This window comes from Poecile atricapillus, chromosome Z (genome assembly GCF_030490865.1).
Source record: "Poecile atricapillus isolate bPoeAtr1 chromosome Z, bPoeAtr1.hap1, whole genome shotgun sequence".
Taxonomy (NCBI): Eukaryota; Metazoa; Chordata; class Aves; order Passeriformes; family Paridae; genus Poecile; species Poecile atricapillus.
In genome coordinates this window covers 105399940-105417186 of record NC_081289.1, presented here as the reverse complement: position 1 = coordinate 105417186, position 17247 = coordinate 105399940, and the positions used below count along the sequence as shown (strand labels likewise).

General features: G+C 35.3%; 1 protein-coding gene across 1 annotated transcript in view; it reads right to left on the bottom strand.

Moving 5' to 3' along the window:
- Nucleotides 1-17247, bottom strand: part of CNTNAP4 (contactin associated protein family member 4) — a 202679-nt gene that overhangs the window by 116502 nt on the left and 68930 nt on the right. The window contains exon 3 of the mRNA XM_058826085.1: nucleotides 5684-5877. Coding sequence (XP_058682068.1) covers nucleotides 5684-5877 — 194 coding nt within the window. The remainder of the gene's footprint in view (nucleotides 1-5683; nucleotides 5878-17247) is intronic.

Genomic DNA, 17247 nt, shown 5'->3' with positions numbered 1-17247 from the left:
TTCCAGTACACAGTTAATAGTTTGCATAGCAGAAATCTTTAAAATAACAAAGTATCATCCCAACACATTTACATTTGTTTTCCAAAACGGCTGTTAATTTAGTGACTGAAACACTAACACACACATTTAAAATAACTTGTGAATGTCCAAATCTTAAGAATATTTACTTCTGCATGCTGCTGGATTTGCATGTTTTCAAAGCATCTTGTTGTCCTTGGTTAAATTTATGGTTTTTAAATGTACGTATATAGCCTTTTTTTCCACATATGGTCTGCCATAATATGAATAATGTCACTATACATTTTACCTGCTATGTCGTTAACAATTCTTTTAATGTTTACCCACTTAAAAAGATTTTATTTAGGGAACTGCATTTTTTGCTGATGTTTCAATCTTTTTTTCCTTCCTTTTACCTTATCTTAAATATTCTGGGACAGGTTAACCTTGATGCATGCATTAATCTCTTCACCTAATAGAAGTTATTTTATACAGAACATTAATCATTGTGACTGCAAAATTAGCCTTATTAGGTTGCCATTTGAATGTCTAAAAATAGCACTGTGGTCAGAGTGCTTTTAAAACAGAAGTAGACAGAGAAATGCAAAAACTCAGAAGGTAAGTTCAGAAATTTTTAATGTTTTAAATAAATATTAAAATGTCCTCATCATAAGTGGAAGTTTATGCACATGACCAATTTCATAAAGGCACAATAGTCCCCTGTCTGTATTATTCCATCCAAGATTCCTTGTATTTCTGACTTTCTTCATACTTAATTTTTCATATTTGCCTTCAAGCTCCTTTTATAGCTGCGTTAAGAATATTCTCCTCCTTTGTTTTTCTTCTCTCCTCTTGCATTCCCAGCATCTTTCCCCAACCAAAAAAAAACCATCAAGTGCCCCCTTTAGTCAGTTCACAGACAACAACAAGCTGGGAAGATGTGTTGATACGCTGGAGGGTAGAAAGCTCTACAGAGTCATCCAGGCAGGCTGGACTGATGGGCTGGGGCCATCGGCAGGGATACCTTCCATGAGAAGCATTTTCTGTCACAACTTTCCTCTTTAAGGAGGGTGACTTCTCACACTGTTCTGTACTTCAGCACGTGTCCTTTCCATGGAGAGCAGTCCAGCTACTCAATGGTCTAGCATGGGTCTTCATGGGGGTCATTACCACATGATCTACTTTAATTCATAGATAAAGTGGTTCTCTCTTTCCTGTGACTAACAGAAGTGTCAGGCAGTCTGAAGTCACCATATTTCAGAACTGTATCTACGGAAAATATATAGTGAGAGAGTACCCATTGAAATTATCTATGACTTGGCTTGCAAAAGGAATCAACAGAAAAACCTCTTGGGTTCAAAAAGTAATTAGCAGAAATCCAAAAAAGGAGCATATATGTACAGGCTTTTTCTATTAAAGTGAAGCAAATTATGATCAAAAATGATGACTCTGCTCTCAAAGGAGAAGGATCATAGCAAACATGAATTATCAAGTCTAAGAAAGCTTTATCAAACAGTGCACCCTTGAAACCTGTAATATGAGTATCACAGAATACTTCTGATTCAGTATTTCTTAACCTCTGTAACTTTGCATAATTGTGAATTATTTTACACCATCGGAAGTCTCCAATAAAATATAAAGCACCAATTCCTTTAAAAAGGAAGTTGTGAATATGTGTAGCAATGCATACACAATTCTTCACAATTCATAAAATTACGCTACCTATCATTGTAACTGTTACAGTGAAAATACTTCTGTGCAAACTCACAGGGTTGTTATTACAATAAAATATTATGATTTTATATATTATATATTCAATCATATTATATTATGATTAGGATATTATGATAAAACAAACTTACAGTTTTAACTTCAGCTAAGTTAAATTAAATAACCCGTAGACCTCAGAACTTCAATATATGTACAAAAATAAACAGACATAAACAAATTTGTCTTCTAAAAGAGCATTTACTAAAATGGTCATACTTTCCCCAAATTTTAGCTATTTTCATCTATTAGTTTTGATTTCTCTCTCTGGAAATAATTTTAAAAGGAAGATTCAAAACAAATAAAAGTGAAAACTCAATTCCAGCTGTGGAATGGATAAATCATTATTCTCAGAGGAAAAGAAAAAAAATCCACAAAACTGAAGGCTGAATATATGTGTTCTTCCTTAGGTGTGTCATGGAAGAAATAGTCAACATTATATCAAGGAAATTGCATTTCTTTTGTTCTTCAGAACTCCTGCTAATGAATAAGATTGATATGCATTTCTCCATTAGTTAGATGACTCAAGTTTTCAATGAAATTATCAACCATAAAATGACCAAAATTTAACATATATTTTTTATGATGATTTACTGTATACCTCCTGCGGTCTTAATGAAGATAAGTGAAAAGAGTCATCATTTTCAGAGGAAAAAGAAAATCTGGTAACTTAATATACAAAGATTTGAGGCCTCTTCTCATTTTAAAGGTAAAAAAAGAACCATGCAAAAGATTGGGCTTGGAAGTCTGAACTTTACTGCATCTGAAACTAAATCCTAAGGAACAGGAGCACAATAAAAAGACTACAGAATATAAAAGGACACAACATGTGTTGTTCAAACACATATTTATGGTAAAATTGAAGAAAATAAAAAATTGAGTTGAATTAATTCCTTTTCAAGATTAAACTAATCATTCTCAATGGGAATTATTTCTCTGCAAAAACATGTGTTTTACCACTAATTACAATTATTTCACTTGAGAATTATATCTTGACCAGAACCGTACCAATTCCTAAAACAGATGTAAATATTAATTCTACTAAGGTCTGACTGAAAACATCCTACAGTAAGTATCATGACAGGGCAGAAAATACTTATAGTTAACTTTAAAATACAGTGACAGTAATATCACTGAGGACCGAAATCAGAATGTATTATTGAAATAAGAAAAACTCTACTGTATAATGTATAGCTAACAATACTTAACAATACTTTATCTGTAGTGACAGAAGTCCTAGGAATTAAAAATAACGGAGTTAGTCTTTCAGAAACTCCTCAAGCAATTAAAGGATTTTAAGCAATAAATAAAATCCATATAAAATATAAACTTCCTACAGTTATGAAACAGCAATTAAGGCGTACATTTAGGCCACCAGTACAACAAGGAAACTAGAACACTGAGACCAACACATACTGCATGAGGGAAGACTATAGTCACCATGATTCCTTCTAAACCAATTCCCAGTATACAGAAAAGTGGAAACAAATATTTAATATTTAGCAGCAGCAAAGGGAGAGAGGCTAATCTCACCTAAATTAAGATTTTTTTCATGCAAATTCAGGACCAACACACAATGAAGCATTTTATTGGTGGGGGAAGGTGAAACATGGTTCTTTTCAACCTAAGCAAGACACCTATGGTCAGAGGAATCAGCCTTAGAAAAAACTACCTTCTCCACAGACTATTAAGAGATTGTGATAACTAGATCATTTGCAGGTATGTAGATAGTATTCTTTCACCTCAGTTGTTATAAATTTTACAATGGATGAAAAAACTGTTATAGCTGCACAGTGACAGGAGTTTCAGAACCTTAAGATAGGCCATAAGGAAATAAAGATAACTCAAAACTAATTTCTGAAAAGAAAAATAGAAAGTAGGAAGTGGCAAATTTGCAGACAAGGAAAGTCTCTTAAGTCTAACAGAAGTAGTTACAAAGTAAAAATCCACATATCTAGTAAAGATTTCCACACAGAGCCCTCAGAACTGGACATCTTCCATCATTCTAAAGCAGAGTAGGATTAAAACTCAAAAGTTACTTCTGGTAAGTAGCCTTGTAACAGGCCAACAACTCAGCTAAAAATAGGACAGAAATAACACAGTAACATAGTAGATACTATAAAATGTTGGATGTTCCTGCCTTAATGAACTTGAGAATGTCATTTAAGAAGTCAACATAAAGAGAAAACAGTCAGAAAAAATCTATAAAATAAATAGGGATTTAAGAGTTTCACTCCAAGACCACATCTGTGTATTAGTTTAGAAAAGAGAAAATATCTTCCCCTAGAAGCAGAACTCCTAAATAAAGATACATAAAAAAGATCAATAGACTGCCTTGAATTTGATGGTTTTCATCCTTGAATTATTCATTACTGCCTGCAAGTCATACCTTCAATCTGCCTTGCAATCATTAAAATAATATTTTTTTATTAAGTCTGAGATTATGGAATTGGAACTCCACCTTTTAGCTCCTGAAGATCTAACAATCCCATTATCCAATGTCTGCATCAGCATTTAAGTATTTTTCAGAACTTTCATTTGGTATTTTATCAGTGGCAATATTCAAGAAATAACAATCTGCATCACTGTTTGCAATACCAGTATCAGATTTCAAAAGAGCCATCATGGAAGAGACCAAGCTACCTCTCAGATATATTTTGTCAGTCTGTCTTAAAATGAGCAAAGACAATATTGTAGTATCTTATGCTCATTTAACATTTGGAAAATTGATTGATTTTCTTACTCCCCACAGCCATATGGATTAGAAACGCATTTATTTCTCTTTATTATGAAAACACAATCTGAAGCGGAAGTATGTAGCAAATTTAAAAAGCAGGATAATTATGCAACAAGTAAAACACTGCATAATCTCATTATACCATAGATGGGTTTTGACAGTAAGTGACAAGAACATTTTGAATTAAAAGTCAACAAAATCAAAATGCATAAAATGAAATACATTTTAACATAATCTTTAACTGCAGCAAGAAATGAGTGAAGTATAAGACTTAGAAAAATTTACAAATTAATCAGCTCTGTGCATGGAGAACAGAATTCACTTGACAGGATAAAATAATGTAACACAAGTTCCAATATTCTTCCTCTAGTCCAAGCTGCCAATTACTGGGGATAAAGGAAAGATGCAACCCTTTTCTAAATCTATATAATCCACTTTTTTATGTAGACTTTGGACAGCATCCTTCTAGTTTTGTATCCTTTGCTCTCATTTATATTCATACAAAAAGAAAGTGATGATCTTATTAATGGCTTGTTAATTATCATTATTATTTACAATGCCAGTCAGAGTTAAGCAGGTTACAGCATCAGAAACTACTGAATTTGATGGCCAAAACTTAAATATTGCTTAATTTTTAATTTTTTTAATAGACTGAAATTTGCGTGGTTAAGATTTTCATTTCTTTGGTTGTTTCATTTTATTCTTACAATCAATTTGAACATTCTACAAAAAAGAAAACATTTTGTTTTGTTTTGGTTTTTTGTTTTGTTTTTTGTTTTGTGTTGTTTTGTTTTTTAACCATAACTAAAAGCCAAGTTTCATGCACTGGGATCAATGCTTTCGGGAAAAGAAATTTGCCATACATAGCAAGACAAAAGAGACTTTGTAGTACATTTATAATCCTCAGAATAATTTCTTTTGTCTTAATGGAGTATTGCTACAGCTAGATTTTTGATGTTTGTTTGCTTTTTACTGTCTTTCATCTTTTCAAGAGCTAAATTGCTTTGTATATTTAATTATCTAAACACTTTTACTGTAGTTTTTTATATTCTACATCTTTGCTTAGATTTACAACAATGCACAGTAACTTGTCTTTAAGTCTTTTGCAGAAACTTAATTCTCATTATAGGAAATAATGACAGGAATATAATAATGACAGGAAAATAATAGGAAAGGACATACCCAAATGCTTTCCTCTTGACGATACTGCTTCCAATTTCGTCCACTGTCACTGAACATCAGAAGGTAGCTTGTTACCCAGTCTGAGCTCCCGTAACCACCTTGAGTAGCAACAGCAGTAATCTCAGTTCTTTCACCAAGATCAATCTGCAGCCATTGATATTTATTGGACACAAGTGGAGACCAGCCACCAGCACCTTAAAAAGAATGAAAAAGAGTGAAAAGTATTCCTAAAAGTAAGCAAGTTAACACAAAACTTGTATATGAAAAATAAATTAGTTCATTTGAGCAACATTATCTAAAGAAAAGTGTCCTCCAAGGCTAAGTTTTCAAACTAGATATTGTTAGAAGTCCTTTCCAACTCAAACCATTTGACAATTCTCTGATTCTAATTCAAGATGTAGTTGCATCAAAACTATTTTGGTATTACTTAGCAAGTATTCTGAAAATGTGTTCTAGATTACTAGATATTCATAACCAAGTATAACTCTTCTAAATTATTAGCAATTGGTTTACTCCCTTTTCTCTGTCTTGAAGTTCTATAATAAATTTTGTAGACCAAAATTTTTACCAACTACACTTTTCAAGTAAAAAAAATATTAATTTTGTCTTTTTATGTTATGCCTCTCAATTTCATTTTATGTAGTCTAGCTGATTCCAGGGGTCCTGTCTAATAACCTCAATGATTCTGTTCTGTGAGGCCTGGATATATAAATTTGCATATGAAGCAATAAAGCATAGTTAGATGACAAATTTGCACATGCTCCTTAAAATGACAAAGAAATTTGTAAGCAAAATGATAAGAGAGTATGAGGTATACACATGCAGCTTCAACACAGGCACACCTGACTGCAAAGAAAACAATTTCACCCAAAGCATGGAGCTACACCTCCTGTATTTTAACTAATCAGAAAGATATTTAAAATTAAGAAATCATTCAATTCAGTGCTCCTTTGTCTTCCTTTGTTTGTTTTTATTTACTCAGATTTTGCTAGTTTTCCTGTAAGGCTGGGTGGAAAAGGCCAAGGGTAGGTATCAAAAAAACCTCATAACAAAAACCATTGGTTTATAGAGCTACATTGCAAAATATGCAAGTATTCAGACACAGCAATTGGTGAGTTTTATCAGACAATAATGCAATAAAAATTTAAAAATAAAACTTTCAGATCTAAATCTGGAAACCACAATGTAACAGGTACCTTGAAAAGTTTTTAAAGCATGCATACATATTTATCTAGTCTCCACAACAATCAGCTACAATCCAATTTTTTGCTCGTATGGGTTTCAAGATATAGAAAAATTAATAGCTAAATACTACATGTTGCTTAATTTTGTTTAGTCATGACTCAAGCTCTTAACATTACCTCCTCTAGGAAAGAAAAAGAATTTTTACTTAGGAATGTGTGATGGATTGGCATTTAAGAAAAAAGTGAGGAACACCCATAGAAGTTAGGGTTCTGAGAGAGGCTGCTGGGAGGCTGCTGGGAGTTTCTTCTTTGCTTGAGACCTGGCCAATAGTTGGCCATTTCTGAGAATTGACAGTATTGTTCACCACTGAAAAGTGAGATCAACCCTGTGAATACCACGTTTTAAACCTAAGCCCGGGAGTTTCTGGCTCCTTTTTGTTTCCGGCTTTGAAAGGTAACAGAACTCCAGCTGGCTCTTGGTCTCCCCCCCGCCAGGCCCATGTGGCCCTGCTGGGGCTGGGCTCAGCCACCCGTGGCTCCCGGGCATGGGATGAAGCTTGCAGGGCTTCCCCCTACCTCCCCCAGGCCAGGGCCGGGCTCTGCTGCGGCGGTCCCAGGAAACCTTCCGGGTCCTATTCCAGCGGGGTGGCTGAAGCCCTTCCCAGGCAGGGCCGGGCCCGCCTGTGGCCCTGGCCCTGGGCTGGCGTGTGCCAGGGCTGCTCGCCCCCACAGCCCCCACAGCCTGGTGCAGGCCGAAAACCGTCCTCCGCTGCCTTTCCAGTGCTGCGAAGCTGAAATCTGGCACCGTGAATACCTGCCACAGTTTGAGCCAGATTTAAACCCTTTCACTACCCAGATGAGACCTGCAGATTTAATCCTTTTTCCAGAGAGAGGAAAGTGAGAGTGGTCAACATGTAAAGAGACAACATAAACCATCAAAATCAGTGAAAGAGGGAATCAAGCTTCAGATGGGAAGAGAATGAGGAGATGCTTTAATAAGCTGAAATATTATTTTGATAAGACCATGGAGATGGACAATAAGGTTCTGAATAACTCCTTTCATTCATGAAAGACTATTTGGCGGGAATGAAGTATTTCACAGTATAGATCTGAGCAAAGGTTTCCACTGATAAAGCTGAGCAGATGGTGGAGTAGCTGTGATCCCATGCCTCAACAGAGAGAGAAGTGAGAGTAGATGAAGACCCTTGGCCCCCAGGGAGAAAAAGAGAAAACTTCTGTTCCTAGAGATAACCACAGAGATAGATGGAGAGAACCTTTGCCTTTGAATAACTCATCCTTAAAATAATACCCCTTGAGTTCATGGCCCATGAACACACCTCTGAAATTACATCTGAGTGGTGTGAAAATGGAAGGAAAGCATGATGGCAGAGTTTTCCTTCTGCGCGGCTGCTATCGTGGGAATGAAAAGCCATGAGAAAACTGTTTTCTTGTGGAGAACTCTCCATGGAAAGATAAAAGGGAACTCCTTTCTCTACAAAGACTGATGAAAAGACTATTGTATAGTTAGTGCTGTTTTAACCACCAGGTTTTGTCTCTATGTTGTCAGTTGGACAAGGGAATGGTTGGGTGGTGGGGAGGAAGGGTTTCTGGAAGTTTTATTCTGGTTTCTTATTCTTGTAGCTCTGTTAATAAACTTTCTTTATTCCTTTTAGGTTTTGAGCCTGTTTTGCCCTTCTCCAAATCCATATCTCACAGCAAGAGATGAGTAAGTTTTCTGGTGATTTTCTGCTAGTGCTTTAAAACCACTACAGGATGTAAAAGTATGACTTAAGTATGAAATGGTGAGAAATCATATAGGTATTCATAAATTGCAAAAAGTGAGGTCCATTGTAGAGCCAAGCAGAAAGAACTGAGGGGAAAACATAAAGACCCATATATGTAACAATTCCTTTGTCCACACATTTATGCGCTAATTAAAATGTAACAATTAAAACTATGGAGTTAAATAGTGTGCACTTTTTTCCTCTTTATCTAAATCATTATTAAGAATTTTATATAAATATGTGATTTCATGGCTGCATCTCAATTACTCTCAAGGAGATTCCAAAGCCTATCCTTATGACCACATAATGTTCATGCTGTGCAGAACAGTGTGGTGGCATCACATAAGAAAACTTTGCAAACAGTTGGCATGGGAGGTTAAACAAGGGTCCTTGCACCCATAGGCAGAGTGGTCCACTTTCACATCATATACTATATCTGTGACACATGCCACACAAGACTTGAGTGACAGCTTAACTTCCAAAACCTCAGTTCATGCACAAACACTTACAGCAACATTCTGCCGAGCTGTGTTATCCAAAATCTTCTTGGAATTATATGTAATAATGCTAAGTTTGATGACATTTTTGAACTTTACACTTGAAAGGTAGGGTTGAATTTTAGTCAACAGGAGTAGTCTGGCAGACTGTACTGAGTGCATAATCTGTAAATTCCTTCTGAGAGAAAACATTTTCACTTGGTGACTGCAGAACTTTATTCAGAATGAAGTAATGGAAGTTAGAGGAATGTCACAAAACAAGCCTGAAAAGATGTCTGTTATGGCAGATTAGTGCTAGCCTGAGGTAAGCACTGTCTTTAGTACTGTGATTTCCAGAAATTTTTGCAAGGCATGCCACAAGGTAGTCCCCTTATCATGCTGCACTACATCCAGAAAAGAAAAGAGAAAGAGACACAAATACACAGTGTTCTAATGTCAGGGCTATTTGATTTGAGGGATAACAGTTAGAATGCAGTCACAGAAGTCATCTATTATCCCTGTACTGACCAATGCAACCTAAGTCCCATAAAAAATAACCACCAACCAGAAGCAGCATGGTATCTCTAACAGCCACAGTCTGGACCACCAGGCAGAAGCTGTAACATGTTTCCTGAAACACCACGACACTGGTTCACATGATGCTGTCATCTGTCAAAGGCTCATCATGAGCTCGCCTCTCTGACTGTCCAGCAGGCAGGTGTCCTGCCAGTATCTGACTGCCATCTGAAACATCACAGACATGAAATGTTTGTCCAGTCCTGCAGGAAACACAAGTAGAGCATGTCAGCTTCTCACCCAGGACTCTTTACAGTGTGTCCTTGTCTTGCAGCAAGATTAATGAGTGTACCAAACCGTAGTTGCTTTTGGCTGTAGCATACATCTGGGCATGGTGATGCACAGAAGCTGGATGCATAACAGATGTCAAAAGGAACTTGTTTGTCAGATTTCATGTTGCATGGTGTGGATGTTTTTGGGAAGATCTGGAGAGGTCTTAAAGAGCTTCTGACAGGGATGCAGATACCATGTATATTAAACAAGTGAGAAAATGCATGGACACACAGGGATAGATATGAAGATTTACAGCAATATAATTTTGTCATCTCTAAACTTCCTGAATTATAGACTTTGAAGTCTTCCCCTTACTTCTGTCTTTCTTTTGTCGGTGTCTTTTATGTACAGCATATGTTTTCTTCAATTACATCTGAATATATGTTCTGCAGTGACTGACGAAACATCTTTTGTTGCAAACTAAAAGCAAATCATAAAAATAATTTTAAAGGGGAGAAAACCTGTATATAGAGTTCCTTTTTTTGAACTGCATCTCAGGGGGGTTTTAACTCTTTTTATTTTCCACTCTCATGCCACTATTTGTATGCAACACACCAAAAATCTACATTTGAGCTACCCAGGCATGCAAGATCCATGCTTCATTTCTGTTAAAAATCCCAAGCATCACACAGTTCCTTTTTATGAAGAACATGATGACTTGAAGTTGAACACATATAATACAGAAAAATTATGTATTTTCATATCACTTATTATTCCTACTATATTTTTTAAATACCGGTGCTTGTAAAATGTTTGTACACATGTGATGTAATTTTTTAAAATACCTTAGTTTACTGAACACATTTAGCAATACTTTTTCTGAAGTACTAACTTCTTTTCTTAACTCATGAATTTCTGTCTTTCAATTCCATTTCAGTAAGAACGTGCCAGCTTTACTTGATGGCTGAGAAATAAATGGAGAATTTATGGTGACTGGGAGAATTAAATCAAGTTTAGGATGTCCATCAGTCACTTACACATACTAATTGGTAAACAACCTCCTTCACTTTATGTGATGCTCATCAATAAATTGACTATTAAATGATTGAAAAAAAATCCTAAACTTTTGATATTTTTGATGCATTAAAATTGGTTAATTTGTGCTAGATTTAAAATATAAGTAATCATTCATCTTTCATATTTCAAATTTTGCCTGTGAAATTCCATTAGTCTTGATTTCTGTTTCTACAACATCATAACATTTATTTTCAAGTCAGATAAGTGAAATATATTGGGGTTTCCTCACACATTCACTCCAAGCAATGCACAGTGCTCTTCTGTGGGAGTTATACAAGGTGGTGTCATTAATTAGTTCAGCCAGCAATTTCTTCGTCACTGCACCTGCCAAACTACAAACAAGACTGCAGACTGTAATCTGTCCTGGATTTATGCACTAAACTTCTAGCAGAAGACCTGCTTTCCTTCAGATACCCTGTATTTCAAGATTTCAATTTTTATGCTCTTCATATGCAGTTTAAATTTTTATCTTTCTTGCTTTTGGAGGTTAAATATCTTCTGCTCTTTCCCATGACAATCAATATAAACAAATCACAACACTGAATGTGTATTTTATTACCCTGATTCCTGTCTGCTAAGATATGTTTTTAAAGAGCTTTTACTTTCCTATTTCCTTAGCTTCACTGGGGTCACAATATCATTTTCACTAACATTGAAAATAGAAAAAAAAATCAGCAAAGTTAGCAAAGAGCTGCAAGAGAACAAAACTAGAAATTACTGAAGATAAGGTCCAAAAACACATCCAGGGCAGAAAATACCTGAGTATTTCTACAGCGGACTTGGAGTGCTGTATCAGGTTAAAAACTTTTAACCCTGATGGCAGAAAATTTATTAGGTGATATTTAAACTTTCCAAACTTGCTCTGTGTAGTTATCAAGATGCCAGGCAACTTCATTTTAAAAACTCTGAACTACATAGAATAGAAACTGATTTAAAGATTGCCCCTTTGTATGAACAGCACCCCACTTTTTGCTTATCTGGCTTTATGACTACAATTGGTTATATTGTTATGTAAACCACAAAACAGCTCACACTCATACATGCCTTGGCATCTGCTTCTTCACATGCAGTTCATTAGACCATTTAGCCAGCACCAGCACTTATACCACTCTGCATATTTAATTGCAATAATTGCAAGAACTGTATTAGCAAAAGTTCAGGTTTAAAACTAACACATATCAGAAAAGATGCTTTTGTTTGATTAATCAAACTGTGTATTTCCCATATGGACCATTTAACAGAAGCTGATTTTAATTTCAAGTCAATAAAGTTGCAGCAGGGATGAATTTGCCTGCATTTATTACAAAGCTGATTTTCTGCATGCAAGTAATTGACAACTGTCTTCCAAGGTTTAGTGAAATGAAAAATGAAATGAAACTGTTTTACAGCATTCAAAACCCACAAAATACCAAAATATGACTCTATTTCATTTTTTAAGCTGAATGGCATCCTCTTTCACAAACTGAGAATTAAAAAACTAGGTGTATACTTACACCAACTGTCCAAGGGTTTTGTTTCTTAAATTTATGGACAGATACCAAATGTGGGGAGTGGGGGGCGATATCTGATAAATCATGTTGATGCATTGCCAGCAGGTGACAACCCTCTTGGACCCTTAAAAAGGTGTGTAGAGTAACAGTACTGCTGTGATAAAACCCTTTTCTTTCACATTTTAGTTCTCCTAAGTTTGAATAAGGCAATTCAAGACATAGAACTCATACAATTAGAAATTAGAATTTACAATTAGAAATTCCCATTTACAGCCTAGCAATATGGAAGAAAAATAATTATCAAGAAGAACCTAAATAGCCAAAGATACCAAAGAGCATAAATCACAACTTGGCCCATTTTTCAGAAAGGGTATGTGAAAGTCTATCACTTTCTGAGCCATATTTTGGTAAAAAAATTACATGAACAAAAGCCTCAAAATTTGAAACCAGGGATAAACTGTGGCAAGTAAACCTGAGAAGAGATAAGAGATCTTGAGCTATGAATAAGAAACACAGGACATAAAATCATATAGTTTCACACAGATTGAAGAAGCCTAAGGACATCTAGATCAGAACCCTATTCTTCAGTCACTGCTTCACATATAAAATTTCTGCATAGCAATTTTCAACCACATTTTTGATAGCTTTTCATTTTTTGCCTTTGATATGTAGCAGGATGCTCTGCCTACGTGGAGATAAAACAGCCTGAACTTTACCATATTTGCAAACGTTATTGATTATAGATGGAAAAGAGGGGTTACACTCCTTGTGTTGTTAAAGAACACTGAAGCCAGCCTGACACATCAGTCCCAAAGCTAAATATTCTGAAGAACATTTCCCTACAGAAACTCATACAGGTGAGGATGCAGCATACAGACATCCTTCTAAAGGAACCAGCAAGTGATAATAGTCATAATTTATAAGTAATAATCTAAAGCTGCTGAGCTACAGGCTGCTGAGCTGACACAGCTGGCTTCAAACATATAAGTAACAGCCAATCACTTTATACTATGAAAGTGCAGTCCCTCTTCTTACAGCAGGGACTTGCCACATGCTCCCTCTAGGATGCATGTGGAGATTCCTCCCTTGAGTGGGGGCACCCCCTCAAGGTTACTCCTTGAGGCTGAATGAACGAGTTGCCCAGGATCATTGGTATGGTTGAGTAACATAAATCTCATTATGGTAATAATTATTTTGCTAGTCTTAATATAATTACTTCAATATAGTTTAAAAAAAGTAATGCACTATAATAGTAGTTATAAACATATTGCACAGGAAGTAACTCTGATTGAAATTTTTTACTCTAATCATTATCATCAATTTGAAATAAAGAATATACTTTATTCATATAAATATATTTGGTTTGCTGTCCCTAATCCTGTTGGAGAAAGTTACATAAAGGCTGAAGTACACCTACATAAACCATAGAATATAAACTTTTACTAAACCTGAGAGTAGGAGGGATCCTGTCTTACCTAGACTCTTCTCTAAGAAGGAGTTTACAAAGCAAAGTGGTTTTTTTAAAACTTTCTGGCTTCTCAGGACAATCTCTGTGACAAAATTTATCTGCAGGTTCCATTCTATTGTTTCCTATGAGACTACTAGCAGGACTAAAAAGTCTTTCTCATAGTTACACAATACCTGTATTTAAAACTATCACACAAAACAACCAGTCTTAACAACTAAAAAACCAAAAGAGCATTCATCGCAGGAAAACTCAGCTCTTCAAAAAGAGTTGTTATTTCCCAACAAAAGACACGTCTAACTGGTCTCAAACTGTACAGCCTTGGAAACAGAATCAAAGAATATTCCAAATTGGAAGAGTCTGACAAGGATCATTGAGTCCACCTCTCAAGTGAATGGTCCATAAATGGATCAAACCTGCGTCCTTGGTGTTACTAGCACCATGTTCTAACCAACGGGGGTTTTCATCTCCAGTCTCCTCTCCTTCTGATTTTAAGATTTGCAAGTTAGTAGGATATAGTGCATTCAGCCAAGGTGTAAGATCAGAGAAATACCTCTTTAAAGATTGCTAAAACAAGGGGCTTTGAATAGTTGGGGAAACTTAACTAGTAAAAGCAGGTGTGACCTGTCACTTTACCAGTGTATAAAAAGACTCCATGGCTGTCCTTCAGGACAGTGTCATGGTTTAGTATCCTTCCATAACAACTGGATTTCATAAGAAATTGTTCAATATCTTCACAGTTTTCCTCCTATTTTTGTATGGTTTAAGTAAGTTGTGTCTAGGAAACAAAGCATTAGCTGAAGCTGTCCTAACTACTATGCTGAACTGATGAAGTCTAAGAAATACTTAATATATATACTATATATATATTAATACTTATATATATTAATACTATATATATATAATACTTATGTACATAATCCAACTTCATGTATAGCTTCTTAGCTGTTTTCTGGTCTTGTTTTCCTATGTTACAAATGACAGCCATAAGTTAAGTTCAATACAAAAAAAAACGGAATCTTGGATATATTTCAAGGAATCAAAAACAAGATTTCTTCTTCAAACGACTCTTAATTATGTTCTCTTTCTGGAAAACAGTACTTACCTCCATATATTACAACAAAACCAAACCTGTTGCACTATATAAATTCTGAAAGTCTTCAGTACCACCCCTTCCTTCTGAACATATAAGCCATCATTTTCTGGATTGGTAAGGAACCTCTTGGCCAGGTTTCAGAAGATACTGTGACAGAATAACTAAGAGACACATTTTTGAGGGCCTGATGTCAGAACTTCTCACTCACAGAAATTTATCATGAGTCATGCTGTTTGAATAAAGACTGAAAAGTCCCATGAATGGCATCTGATTCTGAAACTTCTAAGTTACTTTTGCTGTTATGAAATTAATGAAGAAGTCTTGCCTCTTAAAGTCTGAATAATGACATGAATTTATCTGAGTAATTTCCAGAAATAAGTATAAACATAACGAGTATGTTTTGGCTTATCCATGTAGGGAAGTTATATTTTCTAAGGAGCGTTTATTTCACAAACTGCATGCAGAGCCCCATTAACAGAAGTCAAAACTACTAAAAAAATTCAGCTACTTTTGAGGCAGAATATAAAATGAACTATATTAATGCTACAGTCAGACAGAACTTTCTAAGGGAGGTGGGTGTAGCAGATACTTCAGTAACCTCAAAGGTAGAATAAGATTAATTTTGTAGGAAGGTCTAACCTTATTTTAAGGTATTCTGAAACTGAATATCAATTAAGAAAACATGTACGATCTTAGAAGAGAAAGAGAAATTGTGTTTATTTTTTCAACTGTCAGAATATTTAATATTTAAGGAATTTAACTTTCAAAATTGTGACAGGTATTCTAAAATGAATATTAGGTTTTAATAATAATTTGTGACAAGTAGTAGTTACTATGTCAAGAGAAGTTTCAGAGGCATTTTGAATTTGAATCAGCGCAACACAAAGGCACTAGGAGATGGTATTAATAGTGACAAAGCTTGATCTACTTTGCATCATTCCAACAGTAGAAGGTAGGTAACTTTATTTCACCCCCTCTTTTGCAGTAAATTAGGTGAGCAAGTCAGTGAATCCCATTTTACATTTCTTCAGAAAGCTCTGAAGACATTTCTCCTCAATTAATCATTATGTAAATATATAAAGGGAGATAGTTTATCTGAAGGAAAACATACTGGAAATGGTTCAAAGAAATAAGACACAATTTTGTTCAGATTTCTCATCACTTGGCGTACCACACAGTGCTATGCACCGGGGCCCTACAGTAGGCAACATCTTCTGTGTGCATTAGAAAGCCCAAGTTTGAGTAAAAAACTTTTCTATAGGTAATAAAGCTGTAATTCTGTAGGATATAATCTGAGCCACTCTGAGCCACTTTTGCACTATACTAGAAAGGTGTTTTTTTCTTCCTCCAGCCAGAGACAGGCACCAAAAAATAGTCATTCCAAGAGATTTGTGATGAAGAAAAGCTTTTGCTCTCCACAAAGTTTCTTAAGAAAAACTGTTTTGGAACTATGCCAGTTCATTGAAAGACATCATTCTTGGCTATTATCATCCATTTGATGATAAGCAAACTATATCCCTTACTACAAACTATAAATTTCACATTGCAGTTGTACCCCTTTTTGGCACATATTCTGACAATAATCCAAGACTGAAAGTAAACCAGAAGTTAATCTGGGAGGCTGTCTCCTTCTTAGGAAAAGGTATTCTTGCAGAAGTGCTATTCTCTCTATCTCTAGTCTCTGGTCATATCCAGCTTTAGGATGCTGTATTAGTAAATCCTGCTCTGCATGAAGTTTGGCTCACTACTTCCAATATTTAACCTTCTCTCTCTTTTTCTCCCTCCATCAGGAAACTGAGGATCACTTATCTCTCATCACTATAAATTTTACCTAAGGCATTTATTTTGTTCATAGAAGATGCACAGAAAATTTCATGGGGAGAACAAAAGTAAAGAAATTTGCCATCATCTTTTGCTGAGTTTAAGCAGCATCCTCATTCAAATTTCTATACTGATGTAATTTGTTGTACATACAGCTTTATGTCAGGAAATAGAAACTAACTGTGTGGAAATGGAAAATATGTATTTATTCTATAAATGCTTGTTGCAATGAAACAAAAAAACCCCATAGCTAGCTCAAATGCACCATTCATCACAGTTTTATAAAGTTATACTTCCATAAAGCTAATAAAATTTTACATGTTCTTTACAGAGCAGCTGCTTTCACGGAGCCACCTGTATTTGTTTCCGTTGCTCAGTGGTC